The following is a 17,324-nucleotide window of genomic DNA, read 5'->3' as shown; positions in this document are numbered from 1 at the left end:
CAACAATAATAAAATAAGTGAAAAGGTTATTTCTTTGAGACCAAATAATTACTTTATAATGAGTATTTTTATTTAAATATTAAAAATATTGAAAATTATTTACTGTTTTTATTAAATATTAAAATATTGAATGTTAGTCTTTCTCTAAATACAAAATTCATTATAAAAAACATAATTCGTCTTCACTACTATCGCTAGAGGTGTCAATTAAATCTGTTAGAAGTGAAATTTTTAAATTTGCCGCTTCTCTTGACATTTTTTTAAACTGCACTAACAAAATTGTGGGAGCAAATTTTGTTGCACCTTTCGATCCTTGAGAGTGCACACTTCTTAATTCGAACACAAATAACGATCTGCGCCGGAGCAGTGCTGCCAAAACGAATACTCGAAACGATCTGCGCCGGAGCAGTGCTGCTAAAGCGAATACTCCAAACGATCTGCACTAGAGCACATTTGTCAAACCGAACATGCTACTCCTGCTCTGGAGCACTCCGAGAGTGCTCCGGTGCAGATAACCGAATTCGCTATTAGTTAAAAATATGAAAAATTCAAATTTTCAAAGATTTTAATCTGAAACCTTTTCAAAATTTAATTATTTCTAAAACTTTACGCTCTAAAGGCGCTCTCACAGCTAGTAGGCAGCATATAAATTTGAATTTACTGTCTCTTTCACTCTAATTGATTTTCTCTCTTACTCCAATTACTGCCTGCGCAGGCAGGCAGAGCTGTGAGAGTTCCATAATACTTTTAATATTCAATTATAATCTAAAATTTTAACTGAAATCCATTTTTAAATCAATTTTTATGAGAAAATTCTACGAGAATTTCATTATTTGAAAACAAAAAAAAACAATTTATTGAATAATTACATATGAATTATTACATTGAATTCTTTTAAAGAATTGTATCAATCAATTTTAAAATAATTTGAATTCTTTTGCAAAATTTTATTAAAATAGATATTAAAAATATTTAAATTAGGGAAAATTTTTGAAAATAATTGAAATTTTGCCAAGAAATTTATTAAATTTTTTGAAAATAATTCAATTTTAGAGAAGAATTTTATTATTTATAAAGATAATTGATAATTTACGCAAAGAATTGCATTAAAAATTTTGAATGCAATAATTTTATTCTTTAAAGAAATTTAATTAAAAATTTATTAAAAATAATATTTAAATTCTAATAAATAAATTGTAGCAGAGGTTATTAAAATAATTAAATTTCTTTGATAAATTTTAATAAAATTTTTAAGAATAATTACATTTTTCGAGGAATTCGATAAAAATTGTATTAAAAATAATTGAAATTCTGCGATGAGTTTTATTATTTATGAAAATAATTGAATTCCTAATAAGAATTTTATTATTTGCCAAAAAAATTAAATACCTGTAAAAATTTTATTATTTATGAAAATAATTGAATATTGCGAAGAAATTTATAAAAAAATTTGTAAATAATGAATTTCCTGTAAAATTTTTATTATTTTTTGAAAATAATTAAAAGTTTGTGTAGAATTTTATTAATTTTTTTTAAATAATTGAATTCTTTTGGAAAATTTTACTAGAATAGTATAGATACCTACCTATTAAAAATCATTGAATTGAGGAAAAATTTTGAAAATAATTGAAATTTTTCCAAGAATTTTATTAAAATTTTTGAAAATAATTGATATTTTGGAGAAGAATTTAATTAATAAATTATCCAAATTATATCGTATAATTTACGTACTTTACGGACCTTTTTCAATCAAATTACGGACTTTACGGACCTTTTTTCAAAAAAACGGACTTTTACGGACTTCAAGCAAAGTTACGGACTTTTACGGGATTTACGGACCTAGTTCGAGTCCTGGTTACCTATTGATGTTTTTTTGAATAATTTTGCAATTAAGGAAATTCGTAAATAAATGTAACAGAATATTTTTTTGAGTAAAATTTTTTCCTCTATTTTCTAAAAATTCAAAAATTTCCATTTTTAATTAAAATTTGTAATTGACAAATAGAATTTATAAACATTTTTTTTCTTTATTTTTTAAAAACTTTGAATTTTATTAAACAATTGTAATTAAAAAATAGAAATGATGTAAATTATTTCCTTATAAAATTTTTCAAAAATTGTAATAAAATTCTTCGAAAGAATTCAATTATTTCCATAAATAAACCAGCGCTTCGTCGACCGCTTCGCGGTCGACTTTTTTGCTTTCTTCTTTTTTTCTATTCAAATTGTTCCTTTTTTTTAAATATTAAATTGTTTATTGTGACTCATGTAAAATTACCTAAATTTTTATTTAGTTTCTCTAAAGTTAAGTTAATTAAAATAAAAATTGCCACTTCATAATGATATTGAAAAGAGCGACTGTAGCTCCATCTTCTAACTATGTATGAGTTTTTAAGGTACTATATTTCTTTAGATTTGGAAATGTGAGTGTGCCCTTCTATGTTTCATTTTCATTGCTATAACTGCGAGAGTACATTCGATTATTTTCGATTTAAATTCGAGATTTCTCACTCATGTCTTTTTTTCTAAAGGACTAGCGGGACTAGCTCCTCCGACGGCCGCAAGCGGCCGTCTATGGTGCTAGTTTTTATATGTCCATTGTCCAAGTCCATTATTTCATTAATAATAATATTCAAATTTTTTCAGTTAATAATTTGCTTATTTATATTTGAAATGTTGACGTTTTTTTTGACAATGCAAAATAAGATTTATTATGAGTACTTTCTCTTAACAAAAATAAAATTTATATATTCGCGCTCTTTTTAAATAACATACGACTGCAGCGCCACCTTCACATGTACAAACAATTTTAAAAACACCCTTCTATTAAGATTTTACATTCTCATTGCCCATTCTTTACTTCGATACTTTTCGATACATTCGACCTTTCCACTCCATGTCTTTTTTAAGAAAGGATAATAAAACCCTCGCAACTATTGAATAATTTTCATAATATATAATAAAATTATTCACAGGATTCAATTATTTTTAAAAATTTTAATGTAATTTTTCATAAAAATTCTATTATTTTCAGTCTTTGGGAATAGAACGGTTATGCATTTAAATACATAATTCACAAGCGTCACAACAAAAATTTATAAAGTTTCATAATTACACAAAGTTTTAAAAAATGACGATGAATTATAGAATTAAAAAGATTAAAAAAAAAAAAATTAAAAAAAAATTAAAATTAAAATAATTAATTATTATTAATTATTATTTATTTTATTATATTATTATTATTATTATTATTATTATTATTATTATTATTATTATTATTATTATTATTTTATTATATTTTTATTTATTTTTTATTTTTTTTTTTTATTATTATTAATTATTTAATTAAAATTAAAATTAAAAAATTCAGAGTCAATTAACATTTAAGTCGATGAAATTTTTTGATCTCGGGAATTTTTGTAATTTAATTTTCAATTAACAGAAATTCTATTCAACAAAATTTATATTTAGCGAATTTATTATTAAAAAAATTTATACTTTACCGAAATATTTAATTTACCTTATTTTCTATTTTAGTACAGTAATTTCTAATTTTGTTGAACATATATTTGAATAGAAAATAACGTTCAAAACTTTTCCAAGATAACTTTATAAATTGCTTTTTAAAATAAGTGACGCAATATTATTGTTAGTTTTGCATTTGGAAAATGAAATGAATTTCGTTTCGTTCATTTAAAACTATGAGCTCATAATTCCATTTAAAAAATCGTTAAAATAAATATATACCTGTGCCATGTTAATGACACCTTCGGCAAGTGTCTTATATCCAAGCATAGTCCTATTTTTGTATCGTTTCCGCCTCTGTAGGAGAATTAATAGTTTATTGCCATCACGTTTCAGAAAATGTGGATACTGGAGGGCAAATTGCAATTCTAATTCGGTGTCCAAAATTCCGCCCGGTGGAATTGTCATTTCATTCGAGCGTAATGTCCGTTTTGAACTTTGCATTTTCACTGCAATGCTGATTGAAGCTAATTCCGAGCCCAACGGTTGAAGAATCACCAGTCGTGACAATGTCAAGGAACAAAGTCTGCAACAATAAAACAATTATTAAAAACAGGAACAACAACAACAACAACAATAAAAATAATAATAGAAAAAATTATTGAACACCATGAAATATTTAATTTCGAAACAAAAAATTCACCGAGAAAATTGTGCGTTATTTTCGAAAAGCGGAAAGAAGAGGGTAAACAATAATTAAAATAATGTCTCTATAAAATTTAATTGACTTCGTAGAAGAATAGCACACAACAGATAGCAGGTAAATCGTTCAAAAGTTATGGAAGCAAATTTGCAGAAATTCGAGAAAAATTTATTTAATAACGACTTATCTATAGTTGTGTTTGTATAATATTCACTTTATAAACAAAAAGTTTTAGAACACAACTATTTGAAAGTAAAATTTCGAAATCACTCCAAGTTTATAAATTTGAAAATTCTGAAGAAATTTCTCTCTCTCTCTCTCTTTATATCTCTCGCAGTGTAAACCGGATAAATAAATAAATAAATAAAAAGTTTCCTGACGTAAATGATAGCAGGTGGTTTCTACTTTTATTTAATAGGCCACTAAAAATCTAAATAAAGCTTGAATTGCAAACTATTTTATACATCTATACTATATATAGAATTCGGTTATTTAATTCACATCAATGCGAGCATCAATGTCACGTATGTATACATAATAAAAAGCCCTCGACTATGTTATGCAATTTCTGCGATTTCAATATACTTATGAATGCAAAATCTCTCTCTCTCTCTCTCTCTCTCTCTCTCTCTCTCTCTCTCTCTCTCTCTCTCTCTCTCTCTCTCTCTCTCTCTCTCTCTCTCTCTCTCTCTCTCTCTCTCTCTGTGGATTCCACGAATGGATAAAAAAAAAGTGCAATTATTGATTATATACTGGCTGTTATGAATCAATATTTGATCACATATTTAAACTGTGTGAAATTGTTAAAAACTTCCTGTTTGATTTGCCACAATTATATATTTGATATTGGTGCTAAATTTAATTTACCGTAAATTTAACATAAATACCAAGATTATTGTATAGATAATTATTTATACGAATTTAAGAGTATTACTTATGCAGAAACTATTTAACTGACGAATATTTAATTTCTTCCTATTAATTAACGTAAGAAGAAAACCGATGAATTTCTTCGACTATTAATTAATTAACAAACAAAAATTTTAATAAAATTTTCGATTAGTTCAATTTCATGTTAAAAGAAATTTCAAAATACTTTCACAAATACTGCACTTTATTAATTAATAAATATTAATAATTAATAATACATAAACATCTAAAGTGTTTAATTCACGTTTATACTTTCTAATCAAAAATTTTTTCAAAAATATTATTGTCGAGAAACAATAATTCGTTTATTTGAACGTTCAAAAGCTTTTGCAACTTGTTTTCTGAAAAAATATAAAGAAATCTTGTCTGATTTCTTAAAAGAAAGAAATTATGGAAAATTTAGAGGAAATTCCTCAAAAGTGTTGAATATTGAGAAGGTCATTGAATATTGATATAAGAGAAAAATAAAATTTTTTTCTTATTGTGAAAATATCTTCTTCTCCATTTACTAATCGAGAAATTGCAATATAATTGTTTTCAAGAGATAAGAACAAAAGGAGGTAAAACAAAATTGTCTTTCTGAATCGAAATTTTAGAAATTTATCGGAAATGGAATATAATAAATATTTAATTAAGTGATTAATCAAACATATAGGTCTCGGATCGACTTTAAGGTGCAGAAAAAGTCGTTTTATTCGATTAAAGATATGAAAAGAGTGGAAAATGTTGTTTTTTAAATTCAATGTTGAGACAAAAATTTAATTTTATATTTTCCTGACCTTTCAACTGATTTATAAATTGAATTATTCAAAACTTCAATAAATTTGCTTAATAATTATTTAAATATTTTTTATTTTTTTCTACAGGAAAATTTGTAATTTCAGAAAATTACAAATGTAACCCTTTCAAAATTCAATTATTTTCTAGAATTTGTAACTAAACTTCTTCTCTGAATCAATTAATTTTAATAACTTTCCAAAAATTTTTTGAGTATTAAATTATTTAAATACTAAAATTAAATTTTTTATTGTACATACCTAATTATAACTGCAATGCCACATGATTTTTCTTCAAATTTAGTAAAAATTTTTTTAAATAATTCAAGTTTTTAAAAGAATTTTTGGAAAATATTAAAAAATAATCAATTTTTTAAAGAATTTTAATTAAAAATTTTGAAAAGAAGTGAATAATTTTCGTTTATTTGAATCTTTAAAGCATTGATATTATAATTTTTATTAACTTTCTTTTTCAAATTTTAATTCAATGATTTTGCCATTAAAATTTTTAAGAATTTTATTTATTTCCATAATTAGCAATTAAAATTCAACGAAATTTGATTTTGAAATCCTTCAAAAATTCAAAACATTCTAAAATGAACAAAATTTTTATTAATTTTTATTTAAAGAATTTTAATTAAAATTTCTGAGAATTCTATTATTTTGAAAATTAGCAATTAAAATTTAAAACAAATTCAATTATTTAAAAACTTTATAAAGAATTTTATCCCTATTATTTGAAATAATTAATCTCTTTCAAAAAATTTTAATAAAAATTTTAATCTTTACATTTTTCGAGGAATTCGATTAAAATATTGTACTAAAAATAATTAAATTCCTGTCACAAATTTCATTCAAATGTTTAAAAATAATTGAATTCTTGCCACGAATTTGATTAAAATGTTTAAAAATAATTAAATTCCTGTCACAAATTTCATTCAAATGTTTAAAAAATAATTGAATTCTTGACACGAATTTGATTAAAATGTTTAAAAATAATTGAATTCCTGCGAAGAATTCAACTAAAAAATTTTAAAATAAGTTAATTCTCGTGACAACCTTATTATTCATTAGTCAAATCGAAAAAGAGTAAATAGTAGGTTTTAGTAGATTAGTTGGAAGTCTGTACAAATATTAGGAAGAAAATGAAAAAAGTCGCTTTTTTTGGAAAATAATGAGAAATAAAAGACCTTTTGGTCATAATATCCGAGACCTTGAAAGAGAATAAATAAATATTCAGCGTAATTTTTTAGCTGTTTTGTGTTAAAATAGGGGTTGGTTTAAATAGTACAGGTTGGCAAATTGAATTTTCCTGCCATTGCATGACGGAAATCTGACGAGGCGAGTGTCGTGCGAGACAGACTGGCGTAGGTCGGTCGGTGACATTGAATCGATCGGCACAACATCGAAGCTTCAAGTTTGCCTTATAGTAGGGTTGGAGGGCTTGTTTTCTATTCTATATAGTGTGGCACTCCAATAAAGTTACCTTCCTCGATTCTCGTGGGTGCAAGTCATTTCAAAACTAAGTACACACTTGACGAGACGATGCATGAATCACCCACCCAGCCATACGACGATGAATGAATGAATCAGTTCAACACACATTCGACACTTGTGCTTCATTTTCAGAAATACATTCTCAAACACCTCGAGCTTTTCATCTGAATTAATCGTCTCCATTCTTTACCAAATCGAATTAGTTTTCCTATTTATATCCTTCCATCAAATCTCTTTCACTCCCGGAACATCCAAACACATTATTTTCTTTTTTGGCAGTGGATTTTCAAAATGATGACATACCTGAAACATTTTTCGAAAATTGCAATTTTTATTCATGACAAAAATTTTTTGCTAAATTTGTTAATTAAAATATCGACAGATATAATATTTGGTCCTTTTTTACCCCACCAAGGTTGACACAAAAATTTAATTTTCTTGTTCCCTGACTTTTCCCTGATTTCCAGACAAAATTTTCACTTTTTCCCTGACCCTAAAGAATATTCTGATTCACTCTAAAAATTATTAGATACTGAAAAAACATTCTATTACATTTACAGGGCTCGAAGCAGTGAAAGTATACGGACTTTTCGAAAAAGTTCTTTGACAATTTTCAAATTCATTTCTTTACAATATTCAATTTTACGAAATTTCAATTATTCCTAAATTCTTTAATTAAATAAATATTAGAAAACAGAAACTAAAAATAATATTAAAAAAACTCAATTAAACTTTTTCAAAAAAATTAATTACAAAATTCAATTATCTTCTAAATTTCACGCTCTATTGCATTTAATATTAAATTATTATCTAAAATTTTAACTGAAATTCATTTTTATGAAATGACAATCAATTATTTTTATTAGAAAATTCTACTAGAATTCAATTATTTAATTATTTAAATACAAATAAAATGCAAATAAATAATTTTTTTAATAATTGAACGTTTCTTAAAATTCCAATTCCCATAAAAAATTCTTCTCAACAAATTTTCAAATAATTGAATTCTTTTGACAAATTTTAATAAAATTTTTAAGAATAATCACATTTTTCGAGAAATTCGATTAAAATTGTATTAAAAATATTTGAAATTCTGCATTGAATTTTATTATTTATGAAAATAATTGAAATTTATGCCAAGAATTTTATTAAAATTTCCAAAAATAATTAAATTCCTGTAAAAAATTAACAGGAATTCAATTATTTTTAAAAATTTAAATAAAATTCTTGGCATAAATTAAAAATAACAAAATTCTTAGCAGATCTTCAATTACTTTCAGAAATTTTAATAAAATTTTTCTCAAGAGTATAAAATTTTTTTTTTTTTAAATAATAAAAATCTTTGCAGAGATTCAATTATTTTCAAAAGAATTTTATCAGAAATTCAAACATTTTAAAAAGTTTCGATAAAACTTTTTTTGGTAGAAATTCAATTATTTTTAAGACAATTTTAAAAAAATGTCTCGATAAAATTCAATTATTTTTAAAATTTAAATGAAATTCTTTGAAAGAATTCAATTATTATAATCTAATATTTTAACTGAAATCTATTTTTAAGTCAATGTTTATGAGAAAATTCTACCAGAATTCAATTATTTAAATACAAAAATAAATAATTTATTGAATAATTGAATGTTTCTTGGAATTCAATTCCTAATAAAAATTTTCTTAACAAATTTTTAAATAATTAAATTCTTTGGACGAATTTTATTATTTACGAAAATAATTGAATCCCCGTAAAAATTTTATTATTTATGAAAGTAGTTAAATGATTGCGAGGAAATTTATAAAAAAATTTGTTATTAATGAAATTCTTGTAAAATTGATATTATTTTTTGAAAATAATTAAAAGTTTTTGTAGAATTTTATTAAATTTTTTTTTAAATAATTAAATTCTTTTGGTAAATTTTATGAAAATAGTAGATATTGAACAATATTTAATTTTTGCGAAGAATTTTATTACTTTTAAAAATAATTGAATTTTTGCAATCATTTGTAATTTCTCTAAAATTCTAAAAACCTACTTCGAGCCCTGCATAGAAAGTACTAAATAGTGAAAGAAATAATATGAAATTTAGTAAAGTTAAGTTAAAATTTACTTGAAATTCTTATATTTGATAGAATTATACTAAATTTCACATAACTTTTTTTAAAGTTTAGTATTTTTTATATCAAAATTTCGCTTTGTCGCAGTTTTTCCCCCAAATCGTTAAAAACTTTTATAAAATTTAATATAATTTTCTTTCAGTGCACCTTCGAGGGAGAGTCAAGGAGCATATTTTTAAATGGACTTTACATAATTATTTTCAATCGATTTGGTTGCAGATAATAGAAAACGATATTATAAATAGAAAGTCTTAGGTCATAAGGTTATTGACAAGAAGGCTTACGAGGCGTGTTTCAAGTGACATAAATTCTTTTTTATCCCCTGTATGTTTACAATAATTCAATTAATTATTGTCGCAATTTTGATATCACTATACTGTACGATACAAAAATTATCAACTCCGCAAAAGAAAATATCCAATAATAATGCAATAATTCAATAATATAACTTAAGAAGATAATACAATTACAGAAGATTTGCAAGTTTCTCAACGCATATATATAGTTGAATATTTCTTATTTAGATTAAACTGATTGCATCAAAAAAAGAGGTCACTCTTTTTCAGAGGAAGCATACAGAAGAAAAATCTAGGACCTCGAAATAATCTGAATTTGAAAAGGTCTGCACAATTTTTTTTATTGGAAAAAATTATTTTCATCCACACAGCAAAACATCTGATGCGACCTATAGATTGGACGCGGGGAAAATCAGATATAAAATGATCTAGAAAGGCTTTTTTCAATGGTTTCGAGATGCATATATAGTTCATAATAATCTGATTTGTATATTATTTTGTATATATAGTAGCAGGCTTCACAGTGCCCCTAAAAAATATTTTAGGGGAAAAAGGGGACATAAAATTAAAAATAGGGGACTTCTAGGGGACCATAAAAATTAGTTAAATAAAGACAAAAATATAATTATATTATATTCGAAAACATCAATAGTTTTATTTAAAATAAATATTTAATCTTTTTTTTTCATTGGAATTAAGATGTTCAAAATTTTCAAATTAAACAACTCATAAGAATATTATTATAAAACATAAAGAATTAGATCTCTCCAAGTCTTCGACTCGGAGTGATCCATTTCCATAATAATTAAAGATGACCAACTGACAAAATCATTATTTTATTATTATGGGTGATTCTCCGCGTAGCGCACAATTTGGATTTTACTGTTTTTGAAATTTTTTTTTCAAATTAAGTAAAAGTCGATATAGAATTTTTTATCCCACATGCACAAAAACGGCGCTTTCTGATAGCAGCCGACAGGGAGGAAAGTCATTCATTTCTTCGACCGTATGAAAATGGCGGCCGTGTTCTCCCAAGGGCAAGAAAATTAGCTGTTCACATGCATTTTTCTTGCCCAAGGGAGAAATCGGCCGCCATTTTCATACAAATCGAACAAGTGAATGACTTTTACTCCCTGTCGTCTGCTATCTGAAATCGCCGCTTTTGTGCATTAGGAATAAAAAATATCGTAAGTAACACGAGAATAAAGGCAGCCAATTTCTTTACGATGATTTTTGTGACACTCGTTACGGTCTCGGGGCGCCTACGGCGCCCTCGACCTCCACTCGTGTCACAAAAATCACCGTAAAGAAATGGCTGCCTTTCTCCTCTTGTTGCTTAATATACTATTAAAGTTCAATATTCGAGAACGAAATATTTGTGGTGGGCCAGACAAAATAATTATAATTTTCTTTTTTACAATAAACACCCATGTAAAATTGATTACACCATGACGCTCTGATTCGACCAAGACGCACAAGAAAAACTAATTTTTTAAGCAAATTATTATCGATTTCAAAAATTCTTTTTTTCCACGTCTTTTGTTTTCACTTACTTTATACTACTAAACTTGTTTTGAGGTAAAATTTAAATAATTATTCATTTTATTGCAAATATATTATGATTCTACCATGACGATTCTGTGATTCCCTATGCAACTTTCATGCTTGTAACACATATAAAACAGAAAAATAAATTTTTTTATTAATTTCTTTTTGAGTAATTTACTTAGGAGAGTTTATTAATGCTTTTCATTAATGTTAAGTAATTTTTCGATTTGAGTTTTTATGTAAATTAGGCAATTTTATAAAGTGATGACACCATGACGCGAAAACGGGGGACAATAGAAATATCTACAAAAATATTTAAAAATAAATTTTGTTTTCCATAAGTGTTGTTTCTCTCAATTCTACTAATTTAGACAATAAGAAAATGTCAATATTCATTATATTTATTATTATATTTTACTAAAAAAATAACATTTTATATATGAAATGGTAGTGGGGACTGATTACACCATGACGTTTTGGCACCTTAAAACAGATTTTTAAGTAAAATTATAAACTTTTAAATGAAAACGACTATAGACTTTTATTTGTTATCATGGAAATAAGTTATCCACGTTGAATTTATTAGAATATATGAAACTGATTTCTTAAAAAACATGAGGGACATTAAATTGTGCGCTACGAGGAGAATCACCCTTATAAGAATATTATACTTCTTCAAAATTATTTTCATTATTTCAATTCATTTAACATTTTCTAGAATTTTTAACTAAAATTCTACTTTAAATCAATAACATCAATTATTATTTAATTAAACTTTTTCAAACAAATTAATTCTACAGAATTATTAGTTAAAAGTACGAAAAATAATAATTTAATTCTACGAGAAATCAATTATGTAAATACAAAAATAAATAATATTGAATGTATCTTAAAATTTAATTTTTACGAAAAATTGTATTAACAACTTTCGAAAATATTTAATTTCTTTTAAGGAATTTAAATAAAATTTTAATGAAATTTATTATATTAAAGAATTTTCTAACAATTTTTGAAAATAATTTAAAACAATTTGAAGACTTTTATTAAATTGTTTAAGAATTTAAATAATAATTTTTGAAAACAATTTGAATTTATAAGAAGAATTTTATTAAAATTTTTGAAAATAATTGACTTCTTGAGAAGAATTTTTTAAAAAATTTTGATAATAATTTAATTCTTGAGAAGAATTTTTTCTATAGAGATGTCTAATGTGACGTCACCTCAGTCGGTATAGTCGCAGAAAGTAGAGCGATTATCTTCCAGGCCCCAATGTAACATTGGCTTATATGGGAGATTGCAGAAAATAATTTCTTTCTCTAAAATTGAAATGAAAATCATGATAACCAAGTGTGATTTGGATAAAGTAATGATTTTCACAACACATACGTATTTAAAACTAAGTTATAAATTTCCCAAAGTTTAAAAATTACAAAATACCAGTTCTAGCAGAACTAGCAGAAGAGAATTTCGTCTGCTAGAACTGGTATTTTTTTAATTTTTAAACTTTGGGAAATTTATAACTTAGTTTTAAATACGTATGTATTGTGAAAATTTTTACTTTATCCAAATCACATTTGGTTATCATGATTTTTACTTCAATTTTAGAGAAAGAAATTATTTTCTGCAATCTCCCATATAAGCCAATGTTACATTGGGGCCTGGGAGATAATCGCTCTACTTTCTGCGACTATACCGACAGAGGTGACGTCACATTAGACATCTCTATCTAGGTATTTATAATAAGATAATTTAATTCTTGACGAGAATTTTTAAAAAATTTCGAAAATAATTTAATTTCTGCAAAGTATTTTATTACTTTTCAAAAGAATTGAACTCTTGTGATGAATTTTGATATCTATTTATCAAAATAATTGAATTTTGAAAAAGAATTTCATTAAAATTCTTTAGAATAATTGATTTTATGGGAAGAATTTATGCGATTTTGTTGTTTATCAAGTTAATTGAATTTTTTTGCAAAATTACTTAAAAATTTTTTTAAATAATTGATTTTCTCCGACGAATTAAATGTTATTTATGAAAATATTTGAATTATTGCCACGAATTTTATTGTTTTATTGAATAATTGAATGTTTCTTAAAATTGAATTCTTTCCTCAAGTTTAAATAAAATTTTCAATAATAATTGCATTTTTCAAGGAATTTATTTAAAATAGTATTAAAAATATTTGAAATGAATCTTGATATTTGATAATTGAATCTTTCCGTAGAATTGTATTAGCAAGTTTTTTCTATAATTAAATCTGTTGATAAATTTTATGAAAATAGTAAATATTTAAAAATATAGAATTGCTACAAATTTTTGAAAATTATTGAAATTTTGCAAAGAAGTTTATTTAAATTTTTGATAATAATTGAATTTTTGGCGAAAAATTTTGCAATTTATAAAAATAATTAAATTCTTGACGAGATATTCGTGAAAATTTTAAAAAATAATTGAATTTCTTCGAAGAATTTTATTACTTTTGAAAATAATTGAATTCTTGGGATAAATATTGTATCTTATGAAAATAATTGAATTTTGTGAAGAATTTTATTAAAATTCCTAAAAATTATTGAATTTCTGTGAAAAATTTTGTTATTTATCAAGATAATTGCATTAAAACTTTTGTAATAATTAAATACACTGAAAAAAATTTTTAGTAGATTTGACTACTTTTTAACTACTTTCCTTAGTTCAATAAGTCCCCAAAGATAATTTTGAACTTACATTAATTATCAGATATTTAGTTGAATGAAGTGATAATACAGTTGCATTAACTACTTTTCTTAGTTAAATAGGAACCAATGACAGTTTTGCAGTAGAATTAACTGCTGATATGTAGTTAAAGTTACTAAGATAACTCAGTAATAAAGTAACTACTGAAAATGGTAAAATAAAATTATTTATAATTTATTATAAATATTATCGAGTTGTATTTTTTTATATTTCCCCCTACCCACTTTTGTTTACCTATACCTTATTTATTTAATGTCTATATACCTAACGGAGAAAAATCTCTAAGCGTCGGGAGTTGAACGCTCGACCCTAACATTCGTAAACCGATAACCCAACCACCTAACCACGCTCGCCCGCTTCGATGAGTTGCTTAATACTTAAAGGCATTCCAGACACAGTTCAACTGATAACTGTAGTTAATTTTACTACTTAAAGTAGTTGCATTTACAACTTTTCACAGTTGATAATCTTCTATAAAAATCTATAACATAAATTACATGGAAAATAATTCAACTCCTAGAAGAAGTAAAAACTACTACAAAATTAGTCTATCGAACTACTTTAAGTAGTAGAATCTACTACTTTCTGTAGTCATTTCTATAACATACCTGCAGTTACAAAGTTAACTGTAAAATTACATTAATTTAATTAATAATTTTTAACTACATAAAACAGTTAAAATAAGTATTAAAAGTAGCCAGACTAACTAAAAAAGTAGTTCGTTTTATTACTTTTTACTCTACTAAGGGGATGTAGTTGAAAATGTTTCATGTATTTTTTTCAGTGTAATATTAAAAAACAAATTTTATAAATTTCATGAAAAAATTCGTCGATTATAAATTTCAAGATTTGAAACTTTCAAAACAAAAGTTTCCAATTGAAAGTTTCAACGGAACTTTGCTAAATTTGATGTTAATGCATTATTAAAAGATAAAAGAAAAAATAGGGGAAATTTAGGGGAAATTTTCAAAATAGGGCATGTTTAGGGGCCAAAATTAAAAAAAGGGGACTTTTAGGGAAATAGGGGACAGACTGTGAAGCCTGTAGTAGTTTCAAATTATTGATTGTAGCACAAATTATTTATGAACACATTCAGAAAATATGTCTTATAAATATTATAAAAGATGGAAATGTAATTTTAGTGACATGACATTTGCATGCTTGAAAACTAAGTTTCTTCATTCAGAAACTCTTAATCACCTGTCGGCCATCGAATATTATCTTTAATCTAGAACGTTTACAAAACCCTCATTTTGTTTCTGCCCATCGATCCAAATTTAATTTAAAGTTCAAAAGCCCAAAGAATCTATAAACAAACTTTCAAAGGATTTCTAATTTTTCACAAAGCTTCTCTCTTTATTTGAAAATTCTTTTTCACCTTTGTAACAAAACACACAATTCTTGTGTGGAAATTGAAAATTGGTCCTATCTAGGTCACACATTATTTGCCCTTTTTATTACATATCCTAAATTGGTATCTTAAGGTCCTAAATATTTTGTGATGCAATTCTAGGCTGGTCCTACTTGGGAAATAATTTATAGTTAATCAAGAACAAGGTTGCCATAAAAAATTTTTTTCTACAATTTTTTAACTAAAATTCTTTTTTAAATCAATTATTTTTAATAATTTTTGTAAAAATTCTTTAAAAATTTTTAAACCCATTTGTTAACAATCTAATATTACAAAATTTCGTTTATTCGGAAATTCTTCAATTACCTAAATATAATATAATCTACATAAATATAATCTACATTGCAGGAGAACTTTAAAATTTTGCGCCATAACAAAACCGGATATCGAAATATATTTAATATCTTATATTAACAAATAATAACTATTTAACAACAATTTTCTATTTTTTTGAGTGGAAAATAAGATTTTTTACAATGTGTAAGTGGAAATATTATTTTCGAAGCAAGTTGTAGTGTTTTATTAGAGGTGGTTCAAAATAAGAAAAGTGTAACTGTCTAGAAAAAAATTAAATTTCATTATTTAATCATAATAATTTGTGTTTGTAACGTGTGTATTAACTAAAGGAGTACTTCAGTTTTATTTCGATACAAAAACCTGGTCAAAATTTGTAAAATTTAATTAGTTCTTGGACTTTATAAAAAATCCGGTTCAATGTATCCTACCCTTCCCTATAAGTATATAATTAAATTTTGAACTTAAATTAAACATTGAAATTCAGGGAATAAGAAATCATAATTCTTCCGTAGAGATTATATGAATTTCATTTTATATATAATTCATTTTATAAACTGTTTGGCAAATTATCAAAAGTGAAATAATATGTAAAAATTGAGCCAAATCTGAAGGCCAAGGAAATATTTCTTTCTAATGCAAGAAAAAGAAAAATATGGCATAAGATTGAATGCGAAAAAAATTTAATAACATGCAAAAATATGATACTACTTTAGAAAAGAAAATGTACACGGAGAAACTTTTTCTTCTAATATTAAATATATTTGGTTATCTTTATTCTAAAAGTACGTTAGAATGTGAGGATTTTTCGTGCGTTGTGCTAATAATTTCAACATTAATACGAAAATATGATAAGTTCGTTATATATTAAGCAACCTTCGGTGTACAAAAATTACTATCTGCATTAGAAATAGTCTTATTTTTCTTTAGAAAAGAATAAAATGCTAGTTTTTGTTTGTGAAATAATACGGTAATTCTAACCTTTTTTCCACATATAGATAGAATATATAACAGACATTCTAACGTAACATACCAATTTTGGAAGGACTGCGGGCGGACTTAACCGATTTCGCCCGAGCATCACCGAGTCCATCACCTGACGTCGCGAACTAACCCTAATGTTTTCGAAGTTGAAATTCACACGTGTATGAAAGAAAAAAACCTTTTATTAATAAACGTGAATGTCTCCTCATGCCAAATTAAATTCAAGAACTGTTCCTCAATATAACATAATTTTTTTCACGACTTTTACTTATTTACATAATTTGATTAGTAAGTTATTTTAAAAAATGCTCTCTCTCGAAGGCACATATTTTTCCACTCGTTTAATATATAAGGACGATTCAGCTGTGTACTTCTAACGAATCGTGCGATCTTTCGGTTTCCGTGACCAATCGTCGTGTCTTTACTTGCGTGTGCGTGTGTGCGTTAATAATATAGGTTAGGTTCTTACGTCGTGTTAAATATATTTACCTACAGTTACAGTGACATACACTAATGCCATCTACCATCAGATCCAAGTATCACTATCGTCTCTATGAGTATCTATAGACAATTAATTT

The 17,324-nt window shown here is 25.0% G+C and overlaps 1 protein-coding gene across 2 annotated transcripts in view; it reads right to left on the bottom strand.

Annotated features, from left to right (window-relative positions):
- Positions 1–17,324, bottom strand: part of LOC122509815 (phosphofurin acidic cluster sorting protein 2) — a 145,903-nt gene that overhangs the window by 31,806 nt on the left and 96,773 nt on the right. For both annotated transcript variants that reach the window (XM_043624069.1, XM_043624070.1), the window contains exon 2: positions 3,748–4,051. In XM_043624069.1, coding sequence (XP_043480004.1) covers positions 3,748–4,051 — 304 coding nt within the window. The remainder of the gene's footprint in view (positions 1–3,747; positions 4,052–17,324) is intronic.

The sequence above is a fragment of the Leptopilina heterotoma genome, unplaced genomic scaffold (assembly GCF_015476425.1).
Source record: "Leptopilina heterotoma isolate Lh14 unplaced genomic scaffold, ASM1547642v1 Lhet_63, whole genome shotgun sequence".
Lineage (NCBI taxonomy): Eukaryota > Metazoa > Arthropoda > Insecta > Hymenoptera > Figitidae > Leptopilina > Leptopilina heterotoma.
Note: the sequence above shows the minus strand (reverse complement) of the source record. Positions and strands in the feature narration are given on the sequence as shown.